This window comes from Nannospalax galili, unplaced genomic scaffold (genome assembly GCF_000622305.1).
Source record: "Nannospalax galili isolate Female #2095 unplaced genomic scaffold, S.galili_v1.0 scaffold173, whole genome shotgun sequence".
NCBI classification, from domain to species: Eukaryota; Metazoa; Chordata; class Mammalia; order Rodentia; family Spalacidae; genus Nannospalax; species Nannospalax galili.
In genome coordinates, this window is record NW_008334442.1 from 1,452,750 (window position 1) to 1,471,405 (window position 18,656).

General features: G+C 37.4%; 1 protein-coding gene across 7 annotated transcripts in view; it reads left to right on the forward strand.

The window, feature by feature from the left end:
• The window catches only part of Fam172a (family with sequence similarity 172 member A), a 480,054-nt gene that overhangs the window by 304,048 nt on the left and 157,350 nt on the right, over window positions 1–18,656 (forward strand). For all 7 annotated transcript variants that reach the window (XM_008829338.2, XM_008829339.2, XM_029561741.1 and 4 more), the window contains 2 exons: window positions 2,942–3,058; window positions 12,211–12,295. In XM_008829338.2, coding sequence (XP_008827560.1) covers window positions 2,942–3,058; window positions 12,211–12,295 — 202 coding nt within the window. The remainder of the gene's footprint in view (window positions 1–2,941; window positions 3,059–12,210; window positions 12,296–18,656) is intronic.

Here is an 18,656-nt window from a genome sequence, read left to right on the forward strand (position 1 = left end):
AGAGATGTGCAAATGCAAAGTTAAACTGAAATGGAGGGAGGTTTTAAGATTCTTAATACCAATAAGCATCATTTAGTATCGGACACATGGCTTGCAGTGTTTTCTGTATAAGCTTTCATCACCATTCACGGCTCTCTGTTTTTTAAGTGTACTATTACATTTTTCCTATTTTTTGAGAATTTCAACCATCAGTATTGGATTTGCATTATTTCCACCTTTCCCAATCCCACTCCAACTCCTCCCATGCCCCGCTCATTTTCTTGCCCTCTTTTTTGATTATTGTTACATAGTGTACTAGTTACTTTTCTGTTGTGATAAAACACCATGACCAAGAGAGTTTACAAAAGGAAGAGTTTATTTGAGTTTACGGTTTCAGAGGGTTGGAGTCCATAATGGCAGGGTAGAAATGGCAGGAGCAGAAAGCCAACGGATCACATCTTCAAGTAGGCACAGGAAGCAGAAAGATGAAAATCTTATAAGTCTTAAAAAATCTCAAATCCGGCCCCCAGTGAGTGCTTCCTCCAGCATGGCCACAGCTCCTGAAGGTTCCATGACCTTCCCCAAATAGCACCACAAACTGGGGATCAAATGTCCAAACTTGGAACCTATGGGGACATTCTCATTCAAACCACCAACAATACACATACATTTATAAACACACACACACACACACACACACACACACAATGCACTGTGTCCATTTAGTAGTACTCATGTGTACATGTGTTGAGGGCTGCCCACTTGGGATTACATAATCCCTCAGGGAACTTGTCCATGAAGAAAACTGATTCTCCCTCCTTCATCATCCATTGTTTGCCTATAGCTCTTCATCTTGAAGTGGACCCCTGTGAAATTACCCCATTCACTTTGAAATGTCAACTGTTTTTGACATTATGCATATCTCATTAGACTACCTTACTGTGAAGAGTTCATTGATGTAGCTTCCCTGTCATGTCTAGAATGCATTAACTAGCAGCAGATATCTTATCCCTTTGGCACTTACCAATCTTTCTGCCCTCTCTTCCATGATAACCACTGAAACTTAGGTGTAGAAGTTGCATTGTAGATGTATCACTTAGGGAAATCAGTGTGGAGAATTCATTCCTTTAGTCCCAGCACTCGGGAGGCTGAGGCAGGTGGATCTCTGTGAGTTTGAGGCCAGCCTGGTCTACATAGTGAGTTCCAGAAAGACCAAAAAAAAAGCTAAAAATAGATTTACCATATTGTCCTTACCATATGCTCCAACTATACCACTCCTTGGCATATACCCCAAATACTTTACCTCCTACTATAGAGATAGTAGAGACATTGCTCTGCCATGTTAATTGCTGCTCTCTTCACAATAGCTAGGAAATGGAAACTACTTAAATGTCCCTCAGCCAATTAACCAATAATGAAAATGTGGTACATTTATACAATGGAGTTCTGTTCAGCAATAAAGAAATATAAAATCTTGAAATTTTGGGGTAAATGGATGGAACTAGGAATTGTTATACTAAATGAGGTAACCCAGACTCAGAAAAATAAATGATGCATATTCTCTCTCATTTGTGGATCCTTGCTCCAAATCCTTAATTATTTGCATATATCCTGATGTAAACACAGGGCAGGAGCCAGGAGAATAGAAAGGAACTGTGGGGAAAGGAGAAGAAAGAACTCAAGAGATGGATAGTAGGGCACAAGATTTACCAAGGGGGAAATGGGGAAAATGGAGGTACTTTAACAGGAGGGGAAGGAAGGAAGGCTCACTGACAGACAGAGGAAAGAAAGGTAAATAATGCTTAGGTAGTATGAAGTCAAAGGGAAATATATTATTTCATAAGCCTAATGAAAATACACCTGTAATATAAATGTGAGTGCATGTGTATAGCTGAAGGCTGTATGACAAAAATCACAGTGTAAAGCAAGGGAAACCTCCCTTGGAATTGTTGGTCATGGTAATTAATCTAAGAGGCTTCCAAAATAATATGGGCTATTACCACAGCCCATGATTTCCTCCCATAACTTGAAATTAAGACACTTCTATATTTTTATGGGAAATTCATAGAAATTAATAGCAAATAATAGAGAATTTTCTCTTTTTCTTCAGGATAGGAATTTATTAGATAAAAAGGCATTTGATGCAAAGAAGAAGAGCATTATGATGAAATATGTCTATTTATGTGTTTTAATTTTTGTATTTTGTTACATTTTAATATGTTAAGTCAGGATCACTAGTATTCATAGATTGCAACATATCATTGTTCCTTTTGATAAACCGTTTTTATTTTTCAGTTTATCTGATAAAAATGGTCAATATCTTCCAATAAGGCAACTTCTTTTTTTTGAAGACAATAAATTTTGTAGATAAAACATTGTATAGAAAGAAGTTAAAATGTAATAATTTTCCAACATAAGGAAATATATTAGAAAGGAAAATAATATCAGAAGTGTGAAAAAGAATAATCTTTGTGAACATCTAAATCACCAAGAAATTGCAGGGCCGTGGTAGAGAACAGGCAGCTAAACTAGAGAAGTTAAAGATAGCTTTCTTTACTGGCATGCCATCTACTGAAAATTAGTAGAAGATAGTCCTAAGTAGCTAACAGCGAACCCCAGGTGCTAACTTCCCTGAAGCACTGAAATAGGACGTGATGGAAGAAATTTGTAAAAGAAACCCTCAGGGATTCCCCTGTGATCCCTTTAATCCTTGAATTGTCAAACCACATGGAAAATAATAGAGCTGTGTCGTTCCAAGACTTAAGTGCTATTATCTTTTTAAAAGAAAATACTAGGCCTTTTCATAGCCATGAACAAGAACAGTGTGTGTATTCATTTAGAAAAGAGTAACTTTGAGGGATGCATGTCTTTTTCATTTTTAATATATTATTATCTATGAATAAGCAGGCTACATCCAGGAAGAAAATTAGAGACTATATTTTATTTTTCTTTTTTTAAACAGATGATTCAACGAGAAGCAGATGTAAAAAGCAAGGTGACTGCTGTGGCATTGACAGACTCTGTTCACAATGTGTGGCATCAAGAAGCTGGCAAAACCATCCGAGAATGGATGAGAGAGGTGAGGCACAGTTTTGTTCTGTACTGAGATGAATGGATATGAGCCTTTGTATTTGTCATCCCACCAACTTACATCTTCACCATCCTAAACTCTTTTTCTAGAGATAGAACACTGAGATGGAATACAAAAATCTAGCTATGATTATAATAATAATAGGAAACCTTTCAGGAGAACAAATACTTTTGAAAGCATGCTTTCCTCCTCCTTGGGCTTCATAAAATATTGTGTATGTATACAATATACATTAAAATTTTAGCTGAAGCAGGGTTTGTGTTAGAAGATTTTTACTCCCTGAGGTTTGATTTTTCACCAGCTATTAAGAATTGGAGCTGTTTTATTACAAGAAGTTTCATGTGCATTCAGTCTTTTCCTTCTGGAAACCTGATACAGAAATCACTGTGAAATTGCTTAGCTCTGTACTGCTTTGTACTGCCAGTAGGGGAACAAGGAAAAAGCTGAATGCTATGCCCATGCTTGAACTAAGTAAAAGAAACCCAGGAGCATTGCCCTCTATAACATAGGGAGCTCAAGCAGACAGAAACCCAGCACAGAACTGTGGAAATGGGCAGGAGGCCCCAACCTTAGCCAAAGAAATATTGGCAGCTAATTACTGCTAGGTGAAGAAGAGCTGATCTTCTTTAAGTGAGTAAGATAGGGTGAGTAGACCCCAGTGGATGAACTTGCACTTAGGGATGTCTGGGGATGCTAACTTGACTCAATAGGCCTTAATATAATTGACAAAATGCATGAAATTCAGTGGGGGGCTGTGGGAAGGTGCAGATGGGGGAGGGAGTATAAAGATGATTAAGATGTTGTGTATTAAATACACAGGAATTCAATAAAAAATATAGAAAAAATCAAAAACAACAAAAATATAGCCAGGAGTTGGCCATGGTCGAGCCTCCAGCTCAGAAACTATCACACTTCCTTGGGGGATCTGAAAACTAACAAGAACTCACTGAGCCTTTCTTCCACTGTCTTTCAAAACCATTATTTCTCTTGTCCTATTCCAGACATTTAGTTGCTTATATTTACTTTCTGCAGTTAAGAACTTGACATCAGTAATTGTCAAAATCAGTTCAGCTTTAGTCATATCACCCACTTCACATTTATATGAAAGATTGAACTGCGATTCCTAGATTCTCTGTTTGTTAGTTTGAGACAGGGTTTTCACCTGCCTCTGCCTCACCTGTGCTGAGATTAAGAGTGTAGGCCACCACACCTGGGTGATTTATCTATTTTTTAAGAACAACCTGAATGTCTATTTGACTGACCTTACCACAGGAGTATGTGGTGATCAGGTCTCCTATCCTTCATGGTGCACCATGAGGAGCAAACAGCTAATGTTTGAAAGGAGTTTTGAATAGTCAGAAGGATTCAACTATGTGGTTTCATAGCAGTGGTGTAGCAGACCCAATCTCTTGTCACTGTTGTCATTCCCCATTGGAAATGGTACTTTGATCAGACAACAGTCCAAAATATCTGTATTCCAGTTGTCATAATGCTGAAACATAGGAAATATTTTGTATTTTAGAACTACCCTAACACAGAAATGTTTTCTGACCATATTGCTTTTCAGTATTCTTCTTTTCAAGGCACAGCTACATTCTTGAATTGCCTTTTCTAAAGATCTCAGCTTTGTTGGACATGATGGCACATACCTTTAATCCCAGCACTCTACAGGCAGAGGCAGGCAGATCTCTGTGAGATTGGGGCCATCTGGTCTCCATAGTCAGTTCTAGGTCAACTGCGATTACAGGGAGAGAGTCTGTATTTAAAAAATAACCTCAACTTTTTCAGGAAGAAATTTCATGTATATCTCACCTTATGTTTATATCTGCCCAAATGGATACATAAGCATCTTTCATTGTATAAGTTGTAAGCTTATTAAATAAGGTTTTCACACACACACACACACACACACACACACACAAAAAAAAAAAAAAGTATGGAATTTGGTACTTGGTCCAAACTAGAAATATTCCCGTGTATCCTCTAGTCCATTAGAAGTTCTTTATGAAAGCCAGTCTAGGTGACAAATAGAAAAATGTATTTAAATTTACTTTTAAAAAATCATTCTAAGACTGGACTATGTGTTCCCTTTAAAATCAGAATGAATTACTCTAAATTTCTCATTTAAATGTCAGCAGGCAGTAGTTGAATTCATCTTAATTGGATGGGATGTTATTAGGTTTTTTGCAACCATAGTTTTTATAAAATTTATAGACTTTTATAAATGCCTTACTTCTTTAATAGTTCTTCAAGATCTCTCCCTTGTGTCCTAACCTAAGGGATCAGTATGAAGAACTTTGCTTTCTGACCTATCAAAATCAAAGTCCCAGCCTAATCCTTTACCTAACCATTTAATCTTGGCAAGTTATCTACTCTCTTTAAGATTGTTTTCTCTAAAGAACATAAACCTGACAAACCTGATTGGAAAATTACTTTTGTAATGGAGCAGCACAGATGTTGGCACTTTAATAAAGCGCAGTGAATTTCAACTATTACTCTTATTATAGTCTACTCCCAAATAATCTATAATAGTTGATCTTCTTCATGAACGGCTTACATATTAAAATATCACAAAAGGGAAGCTGGGTAGTGTTGGAAGAGCAGCAGGTAAAAGAACAAAGTTCTGATAATGGCTCTGGCTTATTCACACACTAGGTAAATCTAGACTTGAAAATCTACCATGCAGCATGCAGTGACCATTTCATTAAGACTCAATCTTACACTCTCCATTCTCTTTTGGGGTCAATTTTAATTGTGAATTAGAAATGGTACTATTTCATCTATTTCATAGACATATTATGAGAATCAAAAGTAATGGTCAAAAACAAATAGACCCAGTTAGGGATGATAGTGCACACCTTTAATCCCAGAACTCAGGAGGCTGAGGCAGGCGAATCTCTGTGAGTTCAATGCCAGCCTGGCCTACATAGAGAGATCCGGGCTAGCCAGGGCTGCATAGTGAGACCCCATCTCAAAAGAAAACCAAAAAACCATCCTGTAAAGTAAATCATGATGAATAAAGAAATGAGACATATTATAGAAAATACTATGCTACTCCAGAGATAAAACTTATTAGATCATTCTTAGTAGGTCCTTCAAATTATCCCTACTGAGAGCTTGCCCCCAAGTACAAATACAGAGGAATGCATGAAAGTGTATGACATATATCCCTGTCTAAGTCACCTGAATATGAGACTCCTAGAAGACATGATTTCATTGTGCCAGACAAGAGACCAGTGCTTCTCAGCTCTCAGAATAAAACTCTGTCTTTTTCTTTCTCTATTCTTAGTCACTCTTCAGTCTGTAGGACTCCCCAATATTATGAATAGCAAAACAAGACTGGAAGCCTATTGTCTTGAGCATGGGTGTTGAGTGAATGATGTGAAAAGACAAACTTGTACCAACTACAATTCTAGTTTCATGTAGAATTCTTTAACAAATAATGAGGATCAGGGAGATGGTTGAGTTGATAAAGCACCAGGACCTGAGTTCTATCCCTAGAGCCCACTTAGAGAAGCTCAAGACAGACAGGTCCCTGGGGCTTATCATCTAGCAGGCCTAGCCTACTAATGAGCCTAGCCTACTCAGCATCTCCAGGCCAATGAGACCATGTCTCAATGGCTGGCCTCCATGTGGGCATACTTGTATATGTGTGCACGTGAACACACATACACAAACAGATAAGCAAAGTATTTGGCAAACATCTTTCCTCCCAAGAAAGCCCCCACTAAGCTGAAACGCTGTCTGAACAGTCCAGCTGTGGAAGAGGGAGCCTCCATGCTTCTCTCCTCTTAACCTAATTATTTCACCAAATATTGACTTAAGTTTGGAAGTAGAGAAGTGCAACCAATTGCTTAGTCGTTCCTAAAGAATAGTAAAATAGGTTACTTTTCTCATAAGCATATTTAAATTAATGGGATAAACTTGTTGACATTAAGCATTTGTTTACTATTAAAAAGCTCTTAAAGTGGGGTGTGTTGATGCACACTTTTGATCCCAGCACTCAGGAAGGAGAGGCAGGCAGATCTTTGTACGTTCCAGGTCAGACAGGGCCACATAGTGTGACCCTGTCTCAAAAACACAAAAAAACACAAAAAGCTCTTATGTATTTCAAACCCATCAATTTAGCAAACAGAGCAAAGGTTAAGAAGTAAATTGGTGGGACTGGAGAAATGCTCAGTGGTTAAGAGCAGTGGCTGTTCTTTTAGAGGACCCTGGCTTTGATTCCTAACACCTACATGGTGGCTAACAACCATCCATAACTCCAGTTCCAGGGATCCAACACCCTCTTCTGGCCTCTGTAGGGTATTACATGCACATGGCACACTTATATACATCCAGGCAAAACACTAATACACATAAAATAAAAATAATAAATAAAATATTTCCTTAAAAAGAGGTAAACTGTTGTATTGTGTAATTTAAAATAGCAATTTTTCTAAAGAAATGTCAAAGATGGCTACTTTTAGCAGTCTCTTAAAGTCAAACATGCACCGAGCTAAAAGACCACGCATAGGTGCTAAACCATGCGGAGAAGTAAAAAGCACCTGAAGGCAGCCCTGAATAGGCACTTCTCACATCAAGTTCAAGTACTGTCCATGCTGAATATGTGGCATGCTTCTGACATACCCCTGGCTTCTGGAAGTCTGTAGTCAAGCCAGATGTACAATTTACAAAATGGTCACAAACCGTTCTTATTGCCCTTTGACCCTGACTCTAGGCCCTAGAAACAGAACCTGGTGAATCATGGTGTTTCATGTCTGAGGGCACAAAAACTTCCATATTAAGGATCACCCTTTAAGGTTGCAATTATTTACAACTCAAACAAGTGTGTTAAATGTGAATAAAAGCCAAGACTTATTCATCAAAACAAGCTTCTCTAATATCTTTCACTATTATTAACTATTATTTTTTTGTCTTCAGATAGATCCTACTGAATCCTACATTTTATTTAAAAATTGGGAGCTGGAGAGATGTCTCCAGCTATTAAGAGTACTAGCTGCTGTTCCACAGTACAGTTAGATTCCCAGCACTCATGTTGGCCACTCACAGCCACCTGTAACTCCAGCTCCAGGGAATCCATCCTCTTCTAGCCTCCATGGACACCTGTATACATGTGGCATACACACACACATAAAAAGAATTTTAATAACAAAAATAATTTGTTTCATTGGTTGGCAAGATGACCCGGCAGCTAAAAGTATTTCCTAGGTAAGCCTGACAACCTGAGTTCAACCCCCAGATCCCATGGTGAAATTGCTCCACACTCACAGTCTGGCATTTGTGTGCTCACACTATACATACACACACACAGACATGCACACAAACATAACAAATAAACTTAATTAAACTTTTAAAATAAATAAAAGCAAAAGTTCATTTCATGTCTACTCAAATATTGTCCATCCTTGGCTTAAGCCAAAGGTTGTCACTCAGCACTGTGGCCTTTAGGGGCTTTCAATCCCTAACACTAGTCCTCATGCCAAGAGTTTTACATAAGAAAATTACAGTGACACAAATCTACAGTGACACAAATCTGCAGAGAAAGACTCTAGATGGGCTGACTAGACCCCAGTGGATGAACTCACACTGAGGGATGTCTGGGTACACTAACTTGCTCGATAGTCCTTAACATATATGACAGAACGTATGAAATCCAGTGGGGGGAGGGGAAGGGCCTATAGAGGGTGCAAATTGGGGAGGTAGTATAAAAATGATTAAGATGTTTTATATTAAATTCACAAAACTTTCATAAAAATATGCAGGATCATAGAGTATAAAAAAATCTTTTATATTGAAAACACTTAACTTTAAGAGACATTCATTATAATACCTAGTTTGCTTTTTTTCTTTAGACCCAGAGAAACACTTGATAGAACAAGAGAGTGTTGCATGTGAGCCTCCAAAATAGTACTGTGGGCACCTTTCCTCAGCTGCCTCTTGACTACTCTCTATGCAGCAGGGACTAAGATCTCATAGGCTGCTAACACGTTCCAGCATGTTTCACATTTATGAAGGGTTTTCTAGTGTGTGGCCACCTAGGATGCTTCATCCTATGTAAAAAACTGGGGTAGGGATCAATTGGGGCAGTAGGAGAGGGATAGATAACCATTAGAACAACCATGAAAGAAACTTGGTTTTTAAACTATCACATCTTAGGATAGGAAGATACATGTGAGAAGATGAGCAGATAAAGTTCATAAGAAATGGCTGTGTCTCTTTGCATATATTTCTACCACTTGTGCTATTTTACTTCACTTTGCTCTTTCACATAGCAAACCTTTTTAGCTTGTTTTGCCCTGCTTTCTCTATTCTTTCCCCAGTGGTGTAAAAAGGCCACATGCATAAGCACATATATACATGCTTCAAACTTGGTTTCCAACCCGTTACAATCCTACTGAGGTACTTTGTAATTCCACAGAACTTTCTGACATACTCACTTTAACTGTGGGGTGCTTTGCATCTTCCTGATTTTGCAAAAGAGATCAAAGCCTTAAACATGTCCCTAGATGAGAACTAAAATTCCAGAATCACAAAATGTTAGCCTGTATTTTTCTTTCAGTATCTGAGCTAAAGGTGATCTGTAAAATTAATGGATGAAAGTTCATTTGGTTCAACTTTTAAAAGTCAAAGTGAGTTAGGAAAATGATTAATTGCCTATGTAGTATAATGTGCCATCACTTTTATTAATACTAGAAAATTCTGTAAGGCACAGTTTTACATGTGTGAGGTGTAGGAGAGAAGTATTAAGACTGACATATCACCTGGGTAATAGCCAACTTTCATCAGATTTGGAGGTACTAGTAGGATGAATAATAATTAAAATATATACCTAATCGCTGCCTGTCTGTTGGTAGTGCTAATTGCTGTCATTGAAAAGACTGAATTGTTTAAGAAAAAGAGAGAGAAAGAGAAAGTCATTCTTCATTGAAGCTATCTTCCTGTATCACTGGGAGCCTATTTTTAGTGCCTATAGAAGTCTTGGTTTTTGAATTTATTAGGGGCTGTGATGAATGATAAAACAAATCATCCATTTACATATCTTGACACTGCTTTGGAGAATACTTATTTCTTACAAGCAAGTGTCACATTGTATATAAAAGCTGGCTAATTGTGTGCTAATCTTCTGCATTATCTAGAATTCTCTGATGTGGTATTCTATCAATGGTAATATTAATTTTACTTACTTCAAATGTATGAAATATCTTCTCAAACCCTCTTTCTTTTATAATTTCTGCTCCTTTTTACATTGTATAATTTTGCATTCAGCTGCTAATTAAGATTAGGAGTGCACATTATAGAATATGTATCCATTCTGAACCAGTAAGCTTTTGTTATACATGAAAAATACTAATATTTTAACCATTTTAAATATAAAACGAGAGAAAGCATTTAAGAACATTACTAGATGTTGTTTGTTTTCATGTTTTTTTTTCCCTACACAGTTCAATAGTTTCATTGATCCACTGCTTCTTACAAAAATCTGCCATGCTTTGTGAACTTCACTTTCTAATCTCATCCAGCAACCCTTCCTTTATATTATTCCTGCTCTCTCTGGTCCCAGAACAGTAGGGTTGCCTTGACAAATCTATTCAAAAGCCATTCCTCGGCCTTTATTGGTGGGGACTGGGTCCTTTGAAATTCTCTCCTCACTGCAACACAGCTGACATCTTCTTCCAGACAGAATGAATTAAGAAAATACAATAAGACACTTGATCTACCAGTCAAGGATCTTTCCACAGTGAGGACAGATTCTATGGTGCAAGCATCTAAAAATACGTGCTTGTTTACCAGAATAGCAATCACCGATTTTTCCAACATGATTGATGGGATGTTTCTTTTAAAATAGAATCCGTCTGGAAATTCTGTGAGAGAGAGAGAGAGAGAGAGAGAGAGAGAGAGAGAGAGAGAGAGAGAGGGGGGGGGGGGATGAATGTGTTGGGAAGTTTTTTAAACTATATAAGGTTAGTCACATCTTTCAAACCAGAATTCAAATATAGACTAAAAATGTATAAAAGCAATATGGTTTTTCATTTGGCTGAGGTGCATGTCATCATTACCTTAGAGACTGATCATTAATATTGAAAGCTTTGTGTCCTCAGACACACAGCTGTATTTCACCAGGCTGTATTTGTATGTAACTGTTTTGATACAGCCTTCATGGAAGCCAATCAGAGCAAAAACTAAAAGGGAATATGGGCCAGATTTCAGGAGTAAATGCAAAATTAATTTTCTCTGGTATTACATATGCAAAAAAGCATAGCTCAGAAATTGGCTATTTCATATGTTCAAATTAATATTTTTATTCCAAAGGTTTAAAAAGGATTTTTTTAGTGATACATCTATAAATGCAGCCTCTACACCCAAGTCTCAGGGAGCATTGCAGAAGAGAGGGTGGAAAGAACATAAGAGTTAGAGGGACAAGACACTTGCTGCTAGTTAATACATTCTAGATATAATAGGGAAGCTGTGTCAATAAAATCTCCACAGTATAGTAATCCAAGAAGGTCTGCATAATGGCAAAACCAATTGACATCCCAAGGTGAATGCGGGAAACTTCACATCGAGGGGAGGTCCTACCTCAAGATGAAGAGCTACAGGCAAACAATGGATGATGAGGAAGAATCAGTTTCTCCAGGGACTAGCTCTCTGTGAGGTTATCTAGACCCAAGTAGGTAGCTGTAAACATGTATATGTACACATAACCATCACTGAATAGATTCAGAGCATTATGTGTGGGGGGGTGTGGGAGAAGTGGAATGGGAGGGATGGAAGTAATGCAAATACAATACTTATATATGAAATTCTCAGAAATAAAAAAAATCACCTTTAATTATAATCTTTTTGTTTCTTTCTTTCTTTACATCTAAGTTTTTCTTAGAAATATATTGCAGTATATTTCACAGGTTGCATATCTTGGCATCAACCTGGACTTTTTACTGAATTGTAAAAGATAAAATTTTTTCCCCACAGTCATTAATAATCACTGACTGTTTATGTAAGAAAAAATAAAGCATGTGAAACATAAATTGAATATACTTCTAGTGATTTATTATGTAGGACAAATTTACCTCTTCTACTTAAAAATGTAATCTGTACTTAAATTATATTTCACCAATATTATCTCTGTTATGTTACAGAACTGTTGCAACTGGGTCTCTAGTTCAGAACCATTAGACACGTCAGTGGAGTCCATGCTGCCTGACTGCCCTCGAGTCTCTGCAGGTATGTGTTTGATAAAAGGTGTGTGTGTGTGTGTGTGTGTGTGTGTGTGTGTGTGTGTGTTTAACATGAAAAACATCAGTGAGATGTAGAATTCTGTATTGTGAATTATATTCTGTCTTGGATCATTTATAATGTTTAAATATAGGTTCAAAACATTACCAAAACTTGCCAAGTAGCTTAAAATGCTTACCAACAGACTCAGTAAGTAAGATGAATAGGTGAAACATTTCAAGAATAATATAGACAGTTGTTGAAGCTTAGGGAGACAAGGCAGTGACTAAAAGAAAAGAACTTGGTAGCCATACAGAATCTGCATACCAATCCTGTGATATATGTCAGTCAATCAAGGCAATTATATGGATTAGAGAAAAATTTCTTTTCATATGAAGATTGTAGGTGGGCCTTCTGTGTCAAATGGAATTTGGATTGTGGGAAGGTATCCAAGATGGCATTCTAAGAAAAAGAAACAGAGCATTGGAAAGAACAAGGCTAAAATGGCTCTGAAGATACTGACAGAAAGTAAGGACTAGGTGAAGGGAGCACTGCCAGAAGCAGTGGGGCTCTAGAAGGAAAGATGGGAGTCATTTCTGGCCTAGGAGTTTGCTCTTTCATGACTACACAAAGAGAATGGCCTTTTTCATTGCTCACATATTTTGATTTTGCAGCTCCTAATAATTCTTTATGATCAACACAGTGAGCAATGGTGTCTGCTTCTGATTAATGGTAGCATTGGACTTACTCTGGCTATGAATGCTGGAAAATGAGCAAAAGTTTGGAACACAGACTGTTTCATGTGTCAACCATGGATGATAGCTAATCACAAAGTAGATGTGTTTATATATTCGAAAGAAACAATGTAAAGAACAGTTCAAATTCTAGGTGATGAGCTGTTGTTATAAATAAATGTCACTATATGTAAATTTTAACCAACTTCACTATTTTACAGCCACAATTTTTAGATTTGACAGTCAAGGTTTAAACAGAGAAATAGAACTACTAGGAGATACCAATGCTATGACATATTTGTATACATAAATTATAAATTGAAATTTTGAACTTTTTTCAAAATTTTATTTATTTTTATTTTATGTGTATGCATGTATTGCCTGTGTGTAGGTAATGCACCTGTGTCGTGCAATGCCCACGGAGGTCAGAAGAGGCTGTCAGATCCCCTGGGACTGGAGTTACAGACAGTTGTTAGCTGCCATGTGGGTGCTGGGATTCGAACCTGAGTCTTCTGCAAAAACAACCAGTGTTCTTAACTGCTGAGCCACCTTTCCAGCCCCATATATTGAAATTTTTGAATTGACTCTTTCACTGTTCTTGGTGGCCATATACTATGAAATCACTTCAAGCACTGAATTAGAAATACTAATTTATCACTACTAGAGGAAATGTAGGGTTAGATATCTGTGTGCCTCTGGTCACATTTTTGTCAATCAATAAAAATTCCTTGTTTGATGTGTGTTTCTGTTTCAAGATACATCTTTAGCAGGGATTGTTGATTTATTAAGAACAAATTCATAGCCAGTAGCACTGTAATTCATGCCTGAACAAAACTCATCACATACATTTTCTCACAAGCTACAGCACAACTTTCTTGAACTAAGGAATGTTAGACAGTACCTCAGCACCGTGTTCAGGGGTCATTTGAAATAATGAAGTAAAAAATAACAGAAATATGAAAAACATGATACTAAATAGTCCATTAAATCCACTCGTTTACAGTATTATAGCTAAAACAAGGTCTTTCTGAAACTCAGCAATGATGATTCAGATTTTTGTCACTCCATGTAAGTATATGTATGGAAATGACAAGAATGTCATGAGTATTGATTTGGGGTTACAAATAAGTTGTTGGGAGTGGATGAATCCAAAAGTCTGAAATCCACAAAGAATGAAGACTTACTAGGATATGTTTGTGGCTTGTATTTGAATAGACATGGTTAAACAGTCTTTTCAAGGGTATTGACATTGTATTTGATGCTAGAGCTTTAGTACCTAGAACAGGTATTTTTGGCAGTTAGATGTAAAATGAAAGAGAACAAAAATGAGCAGGAGCTCATAAGCAAGAGCTGGAGTCAAAGAGGATTAACCCATTTCACCCCATATTGCCTCAGTCATCCATGACACATGTGTCCTAAAGAATTCTTTCCACTTTATCATGGTCCTAAACACACTCATGGTTGCTTCAGTAGTCAGAGATGCCAAGGGATAATCCAAGAGAAAGTAGAGCAGCTACAGTTCTTACTTTGCCTCGTACCACAAGATGAGCCAGCAGATAAGAGACAGCATATGTACACTGGGAACGGCTACTGCCTCCCTGCCTTCAAGTCCCTGTCTCCCCTATCACCCTCTCTCACAAACTCCCTTGTATACATTCTTCCTCAGGAAGAATTCTGGAAAATATAGTTCAGCCTGGTCAAATCTATATATTAAAAGTCTAACACAGCCCACATTTGCCAGTTTCACACTCCTATATATCTTCTTAACATATAAACTAGCCAAGCATTTAGCTCATACCTATAATCCCAACCCTTGGAAGTCTGAAGCAGGAGGGTTACCACAAGTTCGAGGCCACACTAAGGCAACATAATGAGGACCAGACCAGTCTGGGCTCCAGTGTGAGACTGTATCATAAAGACATTAATGAAGTGATGATTCTCTCTAATATGTTACATCTGTCGCCATGTACAGTCATAAAGCGCTAGGGATAGAGCTCAGTAGAAAACCTGTCTCTCATGTATAAGGCCCTGGGTTCCATCCCTATTACTATAAAAACAGTAACAACAAAAATCTACTTCTCCCATATACAACCAAAAATGATACCAGCCTTTTCCACAGACATGAAGTCCTTTACTGTCCCATTGTTCATGTTTGATAGTCATTATTCTTCCCTTTAATAGCCACAATTTTAAGACTTAAAAATATATTGCTATTGATGCATCTATTAGACTTTAATAAAATAAGATATTGAGGAGCTGGAGCAATGGCTCAGCAGTTAAGAGCACTGGTTGTCCTTGAAGAAGACCCAAGTTTGAATCCCAGTACCCACATGGCAGCTAACAACTGTCTATAACTCCAGTTCCAAGGGATCCAAGGCCCTCTTCTGACCTCCACGGGCATTACATAACACAGGTGCACTTACACACATGCAGACAATATACATAAAATAAAAATAAATAAAATATTCTTTAAAAAAATAAGAGAAGCAGCTAAACCAAAAATATTTAGTATGCTTGATAAACCTCAGGTATATACACTTTCATGTATGTATGTACTTAAGATATCCTTATCAAAATAAAGAAGAAATATTATTAGGTTCTTCATTTCTTTGCAACTGTACATGTAATTCTAGCTAGTATTTATGGCTGCCTTCTTTCAGTACCCATTCACTATTCCCTTTGCTCTCAGCAAGTATCTTAGCTGTTTAAGATCTTTGCCTAGTGAAGTGAACCATACCTTCATTCCTGAAAGGTTGAGGCCTTTAGCAGTCCTGCCTGAATTAGGTTATTATATAGTATCCTATTGAATGTAACTACAGAAAGTCCTCACAGGTAGACTGTAGAATTTCCTGAATCACTGATAACATTTTTCCTTGCGTATTATATAACAGCATCTCAGTTTTCACTTGGAAATAAGCATCTATCATACAGACAATAGAGTAGAAGCTGATTCAGAAGCTGATTCAGAAGCATAAGACACCTAAAGTGCCAAGAAGATCGTCCTGACTTTATTTTATAGCGTCCTTATTGTGGCACCCAATGAAACACTTCTTCTCAGGGTACCATGTCCTTTAGATCAGAAGAGCCTGAAGTCATGGCAATGGAAAGCAGTGGTTTTATTAGTAGGTCACTAAGGGTAACAGAGAAGCTAGTCCCATTTCTATCCCTTCATTCCCCGATGAAAGGTAAATAGCTCTGTATTAAACACTGTTTTAGAGGAGACATTGCTCCACAAGGTGCTGTCACCTAGCAGCCATCATAACTGAATCTTCAAAAAAGGTCTTTCCACTATTCTGTCAAGCGTGCTGCTGATGGATAATGGGGGACATGGTAAGCCCAGGGAGTGCTGGCAGAGCTCAGGCTCCCTGTTGTCCTCTCCTGCTCTCTCTCATGAAAACCAGCTGCTGGGTTACAAGCTGCTCTGAAGAGACTGCATGGCATGGAACTGGTGTCTCTGGCTAAAGGCCAATGAGGACTTGAGGTCTGCCAACAGTCACATGAGTGACCTTGGAAGAGAATTCTCCCCCAAGTTGAGCCATGAGGTGACTGCAACCCCAGACAACACCTTGAATGTAGCCTTGTGAGACCCCCCTGTGCCAGAGTCTCCCAGCTAAGCTATGTTCAGATCTCTAACCCACAAAAACTGAGATGATAAATGTGTATTGTTTTAATTTGACAAGTTTGGGGGAGGGGTGATTCATTCCATAGCAATAACCAATTAAAACAACAGAATTAAAAGTTCAGATTTAGTGATCACTCTACCCTGTGTAGAAACAAACATAACTCCTTTTTGAGACTAAAGCCTTGTTTGGCTCACCTTTTGTCTAATACCTTAGAATTTCAGAGTAATTCTTTCTAATAAGACACTACAAAGCTCACTGAAGATAATTTGTTTCTACCTTAACTTCCCTCTCCATCCTCACTCTGGTTATACTTCATTGAATATCAAAAAGAAGATATTTTCTTCTTTTTCATCCTCACTTGTTTTTATACTAACTCATCTAAATAACTTCATTCTTTTCTGACCAGATTTTTTTCCCTTAGTACAGAACTTGCTGTACTGTGGAATCTTCTTATGAGTTTGAGTTCCAACAAATTCAGCTGTATCAGACGAAGATTTTATGCCATATGCAGAAGTAGGAAAATCACAAGCTCAGGGCCAGCCTGGGACTACATAGCAAGTTCTAGGACAACTTAGACAGCTTAGACTTCATAGTAAAACAGTCAGCAGTGCACATCCATCTAGTCCTCAAATATTTATTGGACACTTAGTAAGTTCAAGGTACTATTCTGGATGCTTAAGACATAGCAGTTAACAAGAGCTCATCATGACTTCATGACTGTCTTTTCCCTAGGAGTTAAAACAGGAAAAAAGGTGTATTGGCCCTTCTGCTAGCAGGCATGTTTTTCCTTTCCACCATCAGCATAAGGTGGCATCCATTAAGAAGTGTTAAGGCCAGCACCTCTAGCACTGTACTACTAACAAAAACGAAATTACTTTTCATACAAAATCAGTGATTTTCCTCACAATGTTTAATGTGGTGAGCCAGAGGTGCTCAGTAAATACACAAAAGAAAGGAACAAGGGACTGAAGAGATGGCTCAGTGGTTAAGACCCCGTACTACTTTTGCAGAGGACTCGAGTTCAGTTTTCAGCACTCATATCAAGTGGTTCATAGCTCCTGTAACTCCAGCTTTAGGGGAATCCAACACTTCTGATCTCCATGGGAACTCACATTCATGTGCGCATGTCTACACACAGATATACACACACACAAGAAAGGAAGAAGAAACCAGAAGCAGTAGGCTCATCAGATTGATGAAAAGGCAAGTATATGGAGTTGCTAGTGTAAGTTAGAGTGGTGACAGTGGGAGTGGAGTAGCTAGGAGAATCCATGCTCATCAAGAACCCACACTCCTTGTGATGACTAGATTAGATGTGGAAATAACTGGAACAATGGAAATATCATTACGAGAAGTAGTGGAGCTGTAAAAGAAGTCACTCAAGGTGGAGTACATTTGTTTTATGACATTTATGATGGTGAAAATGGGAGAAAATTCAAATGGAGATGAACAAAGCTTGTTTAAATACATTTGAAATACCCAAATTGCACTAATCAGTAATCTTATCTATAATTTAAATTGTTTTAAAGATTTCAACATGTATATTAACCACAAAATACTAATGGTTATTTTAGACTGTATATTCACTTTAATGAAGTCTTTTTTTCAAGTTTGTTAACTTAACGATTTTTCTTGTTATAATTTTATCATTTCACTTGAAAGTTCCAAATAATGAGATTGCCTATGAATATACATATTCATTTAACATTTTATTTTTTCCTTTATAACTAAATTTGTTAAATGTTGTGGGAGAAAGAGTTGTGTTGTTCATAATAAATTCCATTTAGGGATAATATTTGCAAATATGAACAAATAAATTAAAAGTTAGTAAAATCAAATTTTAACTTTTTACTTAAACCATTACCAGTACAGTAATTATTTTCAATAGTTATGTTGATTTTATTTTTCTCTTAAAAACAGCTGTAATAACAACTCTGTGTATCAGAGCTGGCAATGTTGAGCCTTATATAAGTAGACTTATATATACAAAATCAGGCTGCTCCATTGGCATAA